Source organism: Phyllostomus hastatus, unplaced genomic scaffold, assembly GCF_019186645.2.
Source record: "Phyllostomus hastatus isolate PE091 unplaced genomic scaffold, TTU_PhHast_1.1 phas_contig_283, whole genome shotgun sequence".
NCBI lineage: Eukaryota > Metazoa > Chordata > Mammalia > Chiroptera > Phyllostomidae > Phyllostomus > Phyllostomus hastatus.
The window spans coordinates 8,776,708-8,789,245 of record NW_025333833.1 but is presented as its reverse complement, the minus strand read 5'-3'; the positions used below and the strand labels follow the sequence as shown (position 1 = coordinate 8,789,245).

Here is a 12,538-nt window from a genome sequence, read left to right as displayed (position 1 = left end):
TTTATCTCGGTAGGAAGTGCTCGTCTCCCTGGGGTGCTGCGGGAATTCCGAGGTGCGCAGAAAAGCTGGGCTCTGCGAGCGGCCGCCTCTTCGGCAACCACGTGAAGGGCACAGATGGATCTCTGGCTGAAGCGGGGGGCGGGGGCGGGGGGGGGGATGAGCAAGCACAGGGGCAGCGAGCATGCCTTTGCTGTTTTAAAGTTCGAGTACAGATGCCCGAGCATCAGAGCCCCCCGCGTGCGGCGGGGGCACGGCTGGTATGACCTGCTGTCACTACAGGACGGGTTTCCTTGAAGCCTCTCTCTCGCCAGCTGTCTCTGGCCATTGCACAGGGGCCGGCGGTGTGAGGGTGAGGGCTTCACCTGCCGCTGTGCCCCGGCTCGGTCCCAGAGTGGGCAGGCCCCTGGGGATCTCAGAGCCTCGGCCTGGCCTGGCGAGAACCATCCCGAGGCCCTCCCGACGAGGAAACCAGAGCCCCAGAGGCCACCTGCCTGTTCTGGAGCCCCCGCCCCCCTGCAGGTCCACAGACGTGGCTTGCCTGCAGCCCAGGTTTCGGCCGAGTCCTCGCTCTGTGTGCCGTGCCACCAGACGCTGCCTGCCCATCCCCTGCCGTCCCCTGGGCTGCTCCCTGCCCTCCTGGGGGCTGACCTGCACCTTCTCCACTGAGGTCCCGACCCCAGCCTCGGGAGGGGGGTGCCCTCCCAAGTTCATCCTCAGCCCTAGTGTTCCGTGACGTCACTCCTGCTTCACGGCGATACTCTTCTTTACACTCAACTCTCTGTTTAACCCGCTCTGTCTTTCTGTGTCCTCACTGGACCAGACTGGTAACGCCAAGTGTTACTACAAAAACACCTCCCTTCAAAGGTACAGTTTCTGATGGATGTATCACGACTTCCCGACATTCGTGAAGATAATGAAGGGCTGCCTGGGTAGACTTTCTGCAGAGTATTTTTTGCGACTGAAAGAGAAGAAAAAGGAGAAGCAGACCAGCTGCCCGGAGGGGCAGCCTGGCGCCCCGGGAGCCGACCAGGAGGAAGAGGCACCCTGGACGGCATGTGTGTGCCCACGTTCAAGTTCCACCCAACGGCAATCACGACCCGAAAAGGAGCTCCTGAGAGCCCGATCTCTAGCTCATTTTCCTGATTTACTTTTTAATTTCTTTGTCCTCTAACAGACTTAAAAAACTCAGTTACTAAATACCTATGGGAAACATTACTTTTGGTTTATACAATTTCAGATTACAGTACGCAAACCACAGGGCGCCTGGGGAGGTGAGGGCGAGGACGTGAAACCGTGCGGCAAACGCCGTGCAGCGACCAGAGACACAGACGCACCACCAGGGCGTCCAGCCCGCAGCCCGCAGCCCGCAGGCCGCCGCGGCCCAGGATGGCTGTGAATGAGGCCCAACACAAAATCAGAAATTCACCAAGAACACGATGTGATTTTTTTGTAATTATGTGTTGTAATGTATTTAACGTGTGGCCCAAGACAACTCTTGTTCTTCCAGTGCGGCCCAGAGACGCCAAAAGGCTGGACACCCTGCTGACTAGACTTTGGTGGGGGAGGGGAGGACCATATTCTGCTATTAAAACAGACACGGACACACATTAGTGAACAAATGGAAAACTCCTACCATACAAACTGGAAATGAGTCCTGAGCACTGGGCTGCTGGCCCCCGCCTGTCCCCACCCCGCCCCCTCAGGACCCTGAGGGGCTCTGGGTCCGAGGGCACGAGAAGCGCTGCTCGGGGTCAGGAGCTTTGCGGCCGCGAGGACCGAGGCCCTGGTGCCCGGGCCCGGCCTGGGGCGCGCGTCACTTACATGCAGCACTGGTAGAGCGGGGCGAGGATGCTCCTCTCGTCCAGCGAGGGGTTCCCGAAGCTGCAAACGGAACGAAGCCAGAGTGAGTCAGGTGGCAGCACCAGGGCCCTTCTCAGAACCAGAGCAGAAGCAAACTCGGCAGGAAGCCCGACTGGACCCCGAGTGACGCCCTGCTCCCGCCCTGCTCCCGCCGCTCGGGCACCTGGATTAAAACTGAGCAGGCGCGGTTGACGACGCACAGGGCTCCGAACATCAGTGTGACAGCGCGGAACCACAAACACACCCCTTTGCAGGGGACCCCCCGCCCCCGACAAGGCACAGCACAGTGCCGAAGCAGGACCATGGCAACGCAGCCCAGCGGGGCAACCTGAAGACCTCGTAATGAGAAAACACTTCAAGGGTAGGCAGAGAAATAGGGCTTGTCATACGAGGTTCCTGCCAACAAGCAGGTGGTCATTACTTGTGAAAAGAAGTTACAGTGTGCCAGTGTGGCCCAGTGGGTTGGGCGTCATTGTCCTGCAAACCGAAAGGTAGCAGGTTTGATTCCCAGTCAGGGCACATGCTTGGGTTTTGGGCCAGGTCCCCAGTAGGGGGCATGCAAGAAGCAACAATACATTGATGTTTTTCTCCCTCTTTCTCTTTCCCTTCCCCTCACTCTAAAAATAAATGAATAAAACCTTTAAAAATTTAATAAAACTACGTTTTTCAAGAAAAAAGCAACTTGTCTTTATATATAATCGCTAAGCAACTCCTCTTCCTCTCAGAGTAGCAAAAGTCTGGGCCCAGACTGCTGTTGAAAACCGTAAAGCAGCTGCTCTAGCCAGGTGGTCAGACGGCTGCAGCGTCATCCTGTGGGCCAAAACGGAGCAGGTCTGACTCCCGACCAGGGCGCGCGCAGGAGGCAGCTATCGATGTTCCCCTCTCTCTCCTGCCCCCCTCCTCTCTCTCTAAAATCAATAAACATATCCTTGGGTGAGCATTAAAACAAAAAAACAGCCTATCAAAAAATTAACCTTTTAAAAATTGCGTGAACCTTCGGATGAAATAAGTTTAGCAGTAATCAGTTCTATTAAAAGTGTATTTCTCGAGATTCTAAACATCCCAGTTAAGGAAGAATGATGTGAGCAGCAGTAAGTCGAAGGCCTTGTCTCTAGTTGTCTGTGAACAGAATCACAGTCTTCAGCTCCTGGGGGAAAAATACTTCTCCGTGTTCTAAAGTCCGCAGACCCCGAGGGTGGACGGAGGACAGGCCAGCCTGAACAGGCGGGAAGATGGGCCGCCAATCTTGAAGACCCCGCCCGAGCAAAGACAGGAAATGCGCCTTCTGTCAAGCGCGTCCCGGGTTCTTTCAGGACAGCCCAGAAGACGCCCGTGCCGTCCACACAGAAGCCCCTCCCTGACCAGGGCAGCACCCCCTGCCCGGCCTACCTTTTGGCATTATCGAGGAGGATGAGCATGCTGGCGCCCTCGTCATCCTGGAAGCTCTCGTAGTGATGGCGATCGGCGTTGCCGATCAGGTAGTCAAAGACGGCGGTGTCGATGATGTCCAGGAGACGGGGGCCAGAGTCGTAAGGGGACGTTTTCTTCACGGCGTCGCAGTAGCTCTCATCGTACTCCCACCTGGAGGCAAGCGGCACCCCTCACCGAGAGCCAGCGGTGCCCGGGCGCTGCCTACACGCAGGGGCGAGGCTCCTGGCCGGCAGGCCTGCCCCGGCCCCCCCGCCACCGTCCTCTCCGGTCCTGGCCGGGACCCCTGCCGGCATCCGGGGTCGGCGCCGGGCCGGGCGCGGGGGACAAGGACGCAGTGGCTCGCAGGGGCATTTACCTGGCCAGCTTGCCCTCTCGGTAGGTCCTGCCCCAGGGGTGTCGGTGCTTCTGCAGCGGCCACACGTCCGGAAGCCACAGCGTGACAGACCCCTCCATGGTGTCCCCGTCGGCACAAGCCGGCTCTGTCTCTCGGCAGTAGTAACACTTCCCGTAGAAGCAGGTATTGTTTCCTAACGGAGAGGAAGGGGGCGAGCACACGTCAGAACAGAAAAGGAAGATGCCAGATTCTCCCCGATGCAGCAGACGGACACAGCGAAAACCAAGACCCTGAACTTACTTACATGTAAAACTAAACCGCACAGGAAAGGCAGAAAGGGACACATGGGAAAGAGCTCATCTCCGTTTCTCTGTGCCTTCCTCCCTGCTCCCCCTCCGGAGCCCACTGCTGCCCAACCCCCTGCTGGTGACAGTGCTGCGGAAGAGCGCTGGCCCCTGTGCTGGTCAGAGCGCCGGGAGCAAGGAGGCACGGCCCGCCCCGGGCGGCAGGGGCGCGGACCCAGCGGGACACACCGGACAAGGGGCAGATTCACGTCCCGGGCCGGATGGAGCGGACAGTGTGAGACTTCATCACACTACTCCGAATGGTGCACAATCTAAAACTGATGAACTGTTTATTTCTGGGATGTTCCATTTAATGTTTACCAAATTCTTTCCACTCTAGGCTCTCTCTCAAATCTCCCTGACCCCTGTCCCTGCTTCCCTGACTCCTACTGCAGTGAGTGCACTCCAAGAGCCCCAGATGCCCCCCCCCAACTCATCCCCCCCCCCGCACAAGCTGCCACGGTGGCTTTCTGAACTTCGAGCCTGACTTTTCCCCACCCAGACCCCTTCAGTGCACCCCCCGCCCCCGGCCAGCGCCCCAGGAGAAAGCCTCCACTGTGGGCCGGGGCGCAAGGCCCCTCGGTGACCGTGACGCTGCCCTGACCACCTGCCTCGCCCCGGCCCCACGCAGACCCTCACCTCGCAGCAGGGGACTTCCAGTTTCCCGCCACCCACCCGCGGGAAGATCCACCGCCCCGCCCCCAGGAACCTGCGAGCAAGCTGCCCACCTGCTCCTACACCCCCTGCTGTCCCGTCCTTCAGTTCCTGGGAGCCGGAGCTGGCCTGCTCCCGGACGCCCCATTCGACATGTGAGCCACTCCCCTCCCCCAGCGCCCTCCGCTCTTCTCACCCACGGCCAGGAAGGTGCTCAGGAGCTGCTCCGTGGCGACGGGCTTGACCTCCGTCCGCAGGTTAACGAACCTGCCGACCACCAAGGGGGCTCGGCGGAAACCCAGAATCCTGGGGTGGGGGGTCGGAGAGGAGAAAGACAGAGCTCTGGGGACGTATTTTAAACAGCAGTCTTAAAAGTCGTGGCTAATCGTGTTAAATGTGTGAAGGAATTGTGGACCGGTGGGTGGGTATTTTTCAGAGGTGCAGATGTTCCTGAATTCAGCATGGAGATGGGTGTAACGTGCACCTCAGCAGAAAGGGTAAGGCAACCCTGGCAAGCGGGGAATAGCTGTCCGTGCCAAGGAGTGGGCGTGTGGGTTCGTTTTACCCTGTTCTCCCCACTTCTGGTGGTTGGAAAGTGCTCGTGATACAAATTTTAAATAAATTTCAACAAAGCATTAAACAAACCGGGTCTAAATCCACACTTGGGTCCGAAGCTTTGGACAGAACAGCACGCTGACCGAAGATGACGCAGATTAAACTAAAAGGGCGAACCCACGGGACAAACTAAACACAGACACACTTGAAGACATTTCTCTGTAACGGTCTAAAAGCACGAATTGATGGATGAGCACAACAATTTTTCTAAAATGAAATTTCCTGTCTAAAAAATACACGTTCACTGAAGTCGGAGGGGCAGGGCTTGGAACACCCAGGAACGTTATAATGAAGAAAACAAAGACCCCCCCACAACAGACCCTATTTTCCTCTGGTCATTACACCACGAGCCTTTCCCACGGCCTGACAAAGCCCCTAAAAATGGCCGTGTGGGGCAGCGGCTGCCCGAGGGGACGGGGGTCGGGGGAGGAAGAAGAGGGGAGAGGCGGTCAGCGGCAGGGCGACAGAAGGAGACCTGACTCTGGGTGGTGAGCACACAGTGCAATACACAGACGGTGCGATGGTGTGTCACAGCCTGCACACTGGACACACACAGTCTCACTAACTAATGCCGCCCCAACAAATTTAAACAAAAAAAATGTTTTAAGGCTATATAATAAAAAAACGCTGCTCAGGGCTGCTGACTGCCTCTGTCCTAAACTCAGTCTTGGAAAAGCCACAAAACAAGGACATCGACAGATTGGTCAAAATAACATAAAAATAGAGAGAACCTCCTGAGGCCTGAGAAGGCAGTCAAATCCTAACAGAACAGAGAAACAGCAACCCAGAGGAGAAGAGTGTCAGGAGCCTTGGATGAGAAGAAAGCTGGGAAGAACCTTTTCTCCCGATGCCCGCTGCCAGGCCAGAGCCCAGCGGCGGGCCCGGTGGCAGGGGATGAAGGGGCGGGGTCCCCAGCGGGAGAAGAGCTTCCGGGTTTTGAGGTACAGAAGGACTTTTGAATACAAAACCTCCCAAAGCACAGGTGATACAGTGAAACATTATTATATTTAATCAACTTCAAAGCGAATGACTTCTGTACAAAGGCTACTTCACTCACTCTAAGTTAGGGAACAGGAGCTGCGCTGTGAGAAGATTAAGGGGAGACCACGTTCTGCCAATAACTGGGGAAATGCAACAATGTAACGAGACAGCACATCACATGTCAGGGTAACAACACCCCGTGTACCGGGCGACCTGAAACACGGGCACGGGCGTGGGAAAGTGACCGGCTCGTGCTGCCGGTGCCTGTCGACAGGGGAAGAGGAGGAAGGGGCGGGCGATGGAGAAAACTGGGAAAGCAGCGAGGCCCTGGCTGGACGGACTCCGGTGTGCCGGCCCGGCACGGGGGGAGCAGGGTCTACCCGGCTCTGCCCCACGAGGTCTCAGAGGCACGGAAATCCAGGGAACTGCGAACGAACACTGGTTTAACCTCTTCCATAGCATTAGGTGCTTTTTAAACTGCTACCCGTTTTTCACTTCTGAAGACGCTATAGCTAAGACTGTGGTATATGTATCTTTGAACTCCTAATTATTTCTCCAGGGTCCCTTCTAGAAATATTTTAAATATTTGCATAACAAGGTATTACTCATTCAAAGGGTACGAATGTTAAGGTTTTTGACACATAAGGTCAGAGCTCTTACCAGAAAGACTGAACCAATTAACAGTGCCAGACGCAGCCTAGGAATCTCAATGTATTCCTGCCAGTGAAGTTTTATTAAAAAAAAAAAAAAAGAAAGAAAAACTTTGCCTTTTTCAGCAGGAGAAAATAGTACCCCAGGGTTTCAGCTGGACTTTACGTGTTACTGGTGGGGACGAGCTGCCTCTCCACATTTACCAGCAACCAGAGACTCCTCTTCCACCCACGGTGTCCTCAGGCCGCTTTCCCCTCGAGTCTGAGCCCGTGTAGAGACCCGTGTAACTGTTTCTGTGTTAAGGCTACACGCTCAGGTTACATTCGAGTCAAGTATTTTCTCCCGGTTTGTTTGCATTTAAGTTTTGTTTAATGTTTCTTGACGTTTCTTTTCTTACCTAGTTGAGTCTATTGAGCGTTTTCTTTGTGATTTTTTTAGATTGTTGCTTTTATGCTCAGAAAATCCTTCCCAATACAGAAAAAGACAAAAATTCACCTTAATTTTCTTCCAGTTTCCTTACAGATTCATTTAAAAAATACTGTGAACGTATCTTTAAAAGTCTGCCCGTGTGCTCTCACGAAAGAGCAGGCCAGAAACACAGCTGGGGTGCTAGACAGTTCACGTGCAGGGTTCCTGACGGAAAACACGCATTTTCCTAGTTCACCTATACATCCAGAATTCATGTGCATTTTTCTTTTGGCGTTATTCTGGCTATGGAAGCTGTGCCTATCTTATATGCAGGACAATAAAATTCACTAAAATGTCACGCTGTCTCTAGCACATGGGGACAAGCCAGTGTCACGTCCCCAAAACAAACACAGGACGGTGTCGCCAGGCTCAGTGCACGCCCAGTGCAACGCAGGACTGGAGTCCAAACTCTGGTCTTCACCCTGCCGCTGGACTTACTAATGTAACACCTTCGCTCCTGATGACGACAGAGGGCAGGCCTGTCGGAAAGGACCTGAAAAAGCCTGGGGGAAGAAACTCACTTTGGTCTTATTTCCATCATTTCCAGCGCCACCCGGATCCTGAGGCCCTCGTGCAAGTTCAGTGGGGTCAGTCAACCGGCCGTGTGCCCAGCAGGCAGCGGCCAAAGCTGTCAGCGGTGCAGCCTTTGACCGAGTCCACACGCCCCCCCTGCCAGGGCGTCTTTAAAAGGCAACAGAACGCAGGCAGCCCGCCGTGATCAGACCCACCTGTCCAAGTGAAAGGCCGCCACCTCCGCGTTGTGTCTGTCATAACCGGCGTAGGGCTCCCCCTCCACCACGTAGTCTCGGTTGTACCTGCGGGGCGCAAGGTGGGGACACGGGTCACATCAGCACCACGGTGGCGGCACGGCAGAACGCCGGGAGGCAGGCCCGGCTCTGCCCCGGAACGCCTTCCGTCAACGCAGAGGTCGACGGGGACGGCCCGGGTCCCCGGGGGGTGGCGGAGGGCGCAGCGGCGGAGGGACCAGGGCTCCGCCTCGGCGGTCACGCGGGGACGCACACACGGGAGAGGCCCCTCCTACCCCATGTGCAAAAGACTCTCCCCGTGGTCTGAGCAAAACTGCGAGGCCACCTCCCGGGAGGCGAGGACCACCTTCGTGTCTCCACGACAGTGGCAGAGGGGTGCTTGAGGAGTGTTTGCTAAAATGTCTATTAGACTGAACCTAGGAAGTGAAGGGAAATGTAATTAAAATGTTTGTTTACCAGAATGGCTACGGAAAGAGGCTTGTGAGAGAAGCTGGAATTTCCTAAGACAAGGCAGGGCTGACACGCCTCAGTCTTTGTCACCACGCAGGCGAAGGTGCACGTGCAAAAGCCGTCTGAATACCCAGTCTCTGCTCCCGCTCAGTTCACGACGACGTAACAGAAGAGACGCCGGCCCGGGGGACAGCCAGGGAAACGGCCACATCACCCACCTGCGTCACCTGGAGCGAAGCCCTTCCGTCTGGGCCCTACGTTCCTGGCCTACAGTGTCAGCGGCTTGACTAGGGGGTACTGTCTACGACCTGCTTCACCTCAGACTCCCTTCTGATGACTCTGCATCACACGCACGACATAAAGGATAATGAAAACTGCACACTTCCTCCTGCTGGTCATGGAAAGAGACACCGTTCAAACCTGCTACGTAGGAAGAAAGAGACAATTCTCCCGTGACCTCCACTGTTCACCTGCGTTTCCGGCCCGAAAGGACACCCGGGCGCTGCACGGGGCACTGACAAACGGAAGCACCCGAGACCGAGACCGACGCGGAGCTGCTCGCTGAGGGCCCTCGGCTCCCCGGTGCGGGAAAGGCTGGGCAAGTGGGGACCGGAGCTGGGAGAGGCGGCGACCTCCAGCAAAAGTGACCGTGGGACGTAAAGTGACAGCCTGCCCACCAAACAAACACACTGACCGAGGCACAGGGAGAAGCGCTCGGAGGCAGCCGCGCACCAGCACCTGGCTGCACACCGGTTTCTTCTGCACGCCGGCTTCTTCTGCACACCGGCTTCTTCTGCACACCGGCTTCTTCTGCACGCCGGCTTCTTCTGCACGCCGGCTTCTTCTGCACGCCGGCTTCTTCTGCACGCCGGCTTCTTCTGCACGCCGGCTTCTTCTGCACGCCGGCTTCTTCTGCACGCCGGCTTCTTCTGCACGCCGGCTTCTTCTGCACGCCGGCTTCTTCTGCACGCCGGCTTCTTCTGCACGCCGGCTTCTTCTGCACGCCGGCTTCTTCTGCACGCCGGCTTCTTCTGCACGCCGGCTTCTTCTGCACGCCGGCGTCAGCGCTGCCGACACACTCGGACGCCGGTTTTCGTTCTAGGGTCAGAGCACTGTTCCGGTGATCGGGGATCCCACCGCGCCCTCCAAATGGAAAGTCTCAATTGTTAACCAGGACAGCAGGCAAAGCTGCTGCTCCCAGCACCTCTCTCTCCTTACAGCTGTGGGCCGGCGCCAGCTGGGGGACAGGCCCCGGACACTTTCTTTGTGGGGCTCCAGTGGAGCCGCAGGAATGACGCAGTGATGAGCAGTCCCCTCCCCTCGGTGAGAGAGGGCTTTCCAGTATATCGACGGGCCGCTTGGTGGGAGAGGAAGACCCCAGAGGGACCCTGGAACTCTGGGAGTGGGTGGAGAGGGAGGGAGTGGAGGAAGAGGAAGGGCAAGAGTCGGAAGGTCCGAACCCTCAGCTCGAGCTGGGCTGTGTGAACAACTAAGGCAGTCAGGACGCTGGGTCTCGTTTTTGCCGCCCGGGCAGGGGGCAGCTGGACCAGCTGAGCTCCAGGGCCCTCTCAGCACTTCCCAAGACCACCCCTCACTCCGCCCACTTGCCGTCGTGTGCCTTCTCACCGCCACTGCTGAGGCGTGTGCCTGTGACAATCAAGTCACTTCCAGAGTGGGCATGGCTACCTTGGAAAAAAATCACTTTTACGATGTAGGGCAAAACCTGTCAGTAAGAGCGCCGCTGTATTCCTCCTACAGGCCGTGTCTCTCCCATCCTCCGTCTCTGGGAGCAGGACAGGGACGGGTGGGCTCCAGCAATGCGGAGTCATGGTGGCTGTTCCAGGACGGGGCACCTGTCACTTAGCAGTGAGGGCCCGGCTCCTCCCATCAGCTCAGCGATCCATCTCAAGTCCCCGACACGGCAGCCAAATTCATACAGTAACGGCCAATAAATCACTCCTACCGCCCCGCTGAGGGGCGTCAGAGTGTGACCAAGGGCAGTAGCTGGCACCCACCCCAGCACTGAGGGGCCGCTGAGGCCCCGGGTCAGAGCAGCGATGCGCTGGGGGTGTCGGGACTGGCGTCGACGTCCACGAGCACTTACACAGGCACCCCCGTCCCCAGCCCAAGACAGCGCCAGGTGCAACGAGCACGGGTCAGCGTGGTCAGTGACTCAGAGCGCTGCCTGCCCGGCAGGGGCCCATGCAGCTCGCCGGGCCTGGAAGGACATGGGCAGTGCGGGAAGTGGAGAGGGAGGAGGGCCAGTCACCGGGCTGTGGGCGCTGGGTTTTGTCTGGTGAGCAGCGAGAAGCTGCTGGACGTTTTAAAGCTGGGTAGCACGGGATACCACGGGTGTCCACTGGGGAAGAGTAGCGGTGGTGTCCAGCATGGCCTGGAAGAGGGAGGCAGGGGCAGACTGCAATGCTGGCGACAGACATGAGATGGAGCAGCGTTGACTGCGGCCAGGTCATGTGTTTGTCTGCCAGCCAGGGTTCACAGAAAGCTTTTTAAAAAGTTAATTATACTATAAACTGAAATACAAATGAGCTCTGCAGATCCTTAGAGAAGTCCACAGGGTCACTGTCTAACACAGAGTCCACGCCCCAGCTCGAGCTGTAGACTGAGGTAACTAACGTGGCCCGGCTCTCCGCTCAGAGCAGGTGAAAGGAACAACGAGATGCCACTACACGCCTGCTAGAACGGCCAACGCCCAAAACACAGACACCGCCACATGCTGGCGGGGATGACGTGGGGCCACAGAAGCCCGCGTTCACTGCTGGTGGGCGTGCAAAACGGTGCAGCCACTTTGGAAGACAGTTTGGCAGTTCCTACAAAATTAAACATATTCTCCCCCTATGATCCAGCGATTGTGCTCCTTGGTATTTAACTAAATGAGCTAAAAACTAACATCTACACAAAAACGTTTCTAGAAAGTTTATGCATAATTGCCAAAACTTGGAAGCACCCGAGATGCCCTTAGGGAGGTGAGTGGATAAACAAACTGGGGTAATACAGACAACGGGACATTACCCAGCAATAAAGAGATGAGCCAGCAGGCCACAGGAAGGCCAGGAGACACCTTAAATGCCTGCTGCCGCGTGAGAGGAGCCGACCTGAAAAGGTAGGATTCCAACCACACACGTACTCTCGGAAAGACAGTACAAGGATCTGTGGTTGCCAGGGGCTGCTGGGGGCCGTGGGGGAGGGAGGGAGGGGAGGAGGAACAGGTCGAACGCAGGGGATGCCTCGGGCAGGGAGGCTGTTCTGCAGGAAACTGCAATGGTAGACACTTGTCACTAGGTGTTCACCAAAACGCACGGAGTAGACAACACAGAGTGAACCTTAATGAGAACTTCGGGGGGTAGTCAGTAAAAGAATATTGGCTTACCGTTTATAACCAAAGTACAACACAATGGGAGATGTTAACAACAGGAGAAAGCATGGAGGGGAGGAGGGACTACATAGGGGCTCTCTGTACTTCCTCCTCGATTTTTCTGTACACCTGAAAGTGCTTTAAAAAAAACCTATTAGCCCTGGCTGGTGTGGCTCAGTGGATTGAGTGCGGGCCTGCAAGCCAAAGGGTCGCCAGTTCAACTCCCGGTCAAGGCACACGCCTGGGTCACAGGCCAGGTCCCCAACAGGGGATCCGTGAGAGGCAAACACACATGGATGTTTCCCTTTCTCCTTCCCTTCCCCTCTCTCTAAAAATAAATGAATAAAAAATTTAAAATAAATATATTAATTAAAATAAAAAAAAAACAATACCCACACTGGGGGGAAAAAACCCCTGGGTGAAAGCATTACGGCTCCCACGACAAGAGGGATTCCGGCCACGCCAGCTCTGGGCAACTCCTTCTCCAGAGCACGCAGTGGTCTCGTCTCTCCCTGCCCGCCGCTGGTGACAGGTCCTTATTCCCTAACTAACTCACGCTGTATCTCTAACATCTGGCACACATGGGTACTGGGTAAAGTTGAAAGGAGAG

The 12,538-nt window shown here is 56.3% G+C and overlaps 1 protein-coding gene across 2 annotated transcripts in view; it reads right to left on the bottom strand.

The window, feature by feature from the left end:
* The window catches only part of FAM20B (FAM20B glycosaminoglycan xylosylkinase), a 29,276-nt gene that overhangs the window by 4,720 nt on the left and 12,018 nt on the right, over positions 1-12,538 (bottom strand). For both annotated transcript variants that reach the window (XM_045838389.1, XM_045838390.1), the window contains exons 3-7: positions 8,067-8,153; positions 4,820-4,929; positions 3,647-3,818; positions 3,250-3,441; positions 1,822-1,881 (exon numbers count right to left, since the gene is read on the bottom strand). In XM_045838389.1, coding sequence (XP_045694345.1) covers positions 1,822-1,881; positions 3,250-3,441; positions 3,647-3,818; positions 4,820-4,929; positions 8,067-8,153 — 621 coding nt within the window. The remainder of the gene's footprint in view (positions 1-1,821; positions 1,882-3,249; positions 3,442-3,646; positions 3,819-4,819; positions 4,930-8,066; positions 8,154-12,538) is intronic.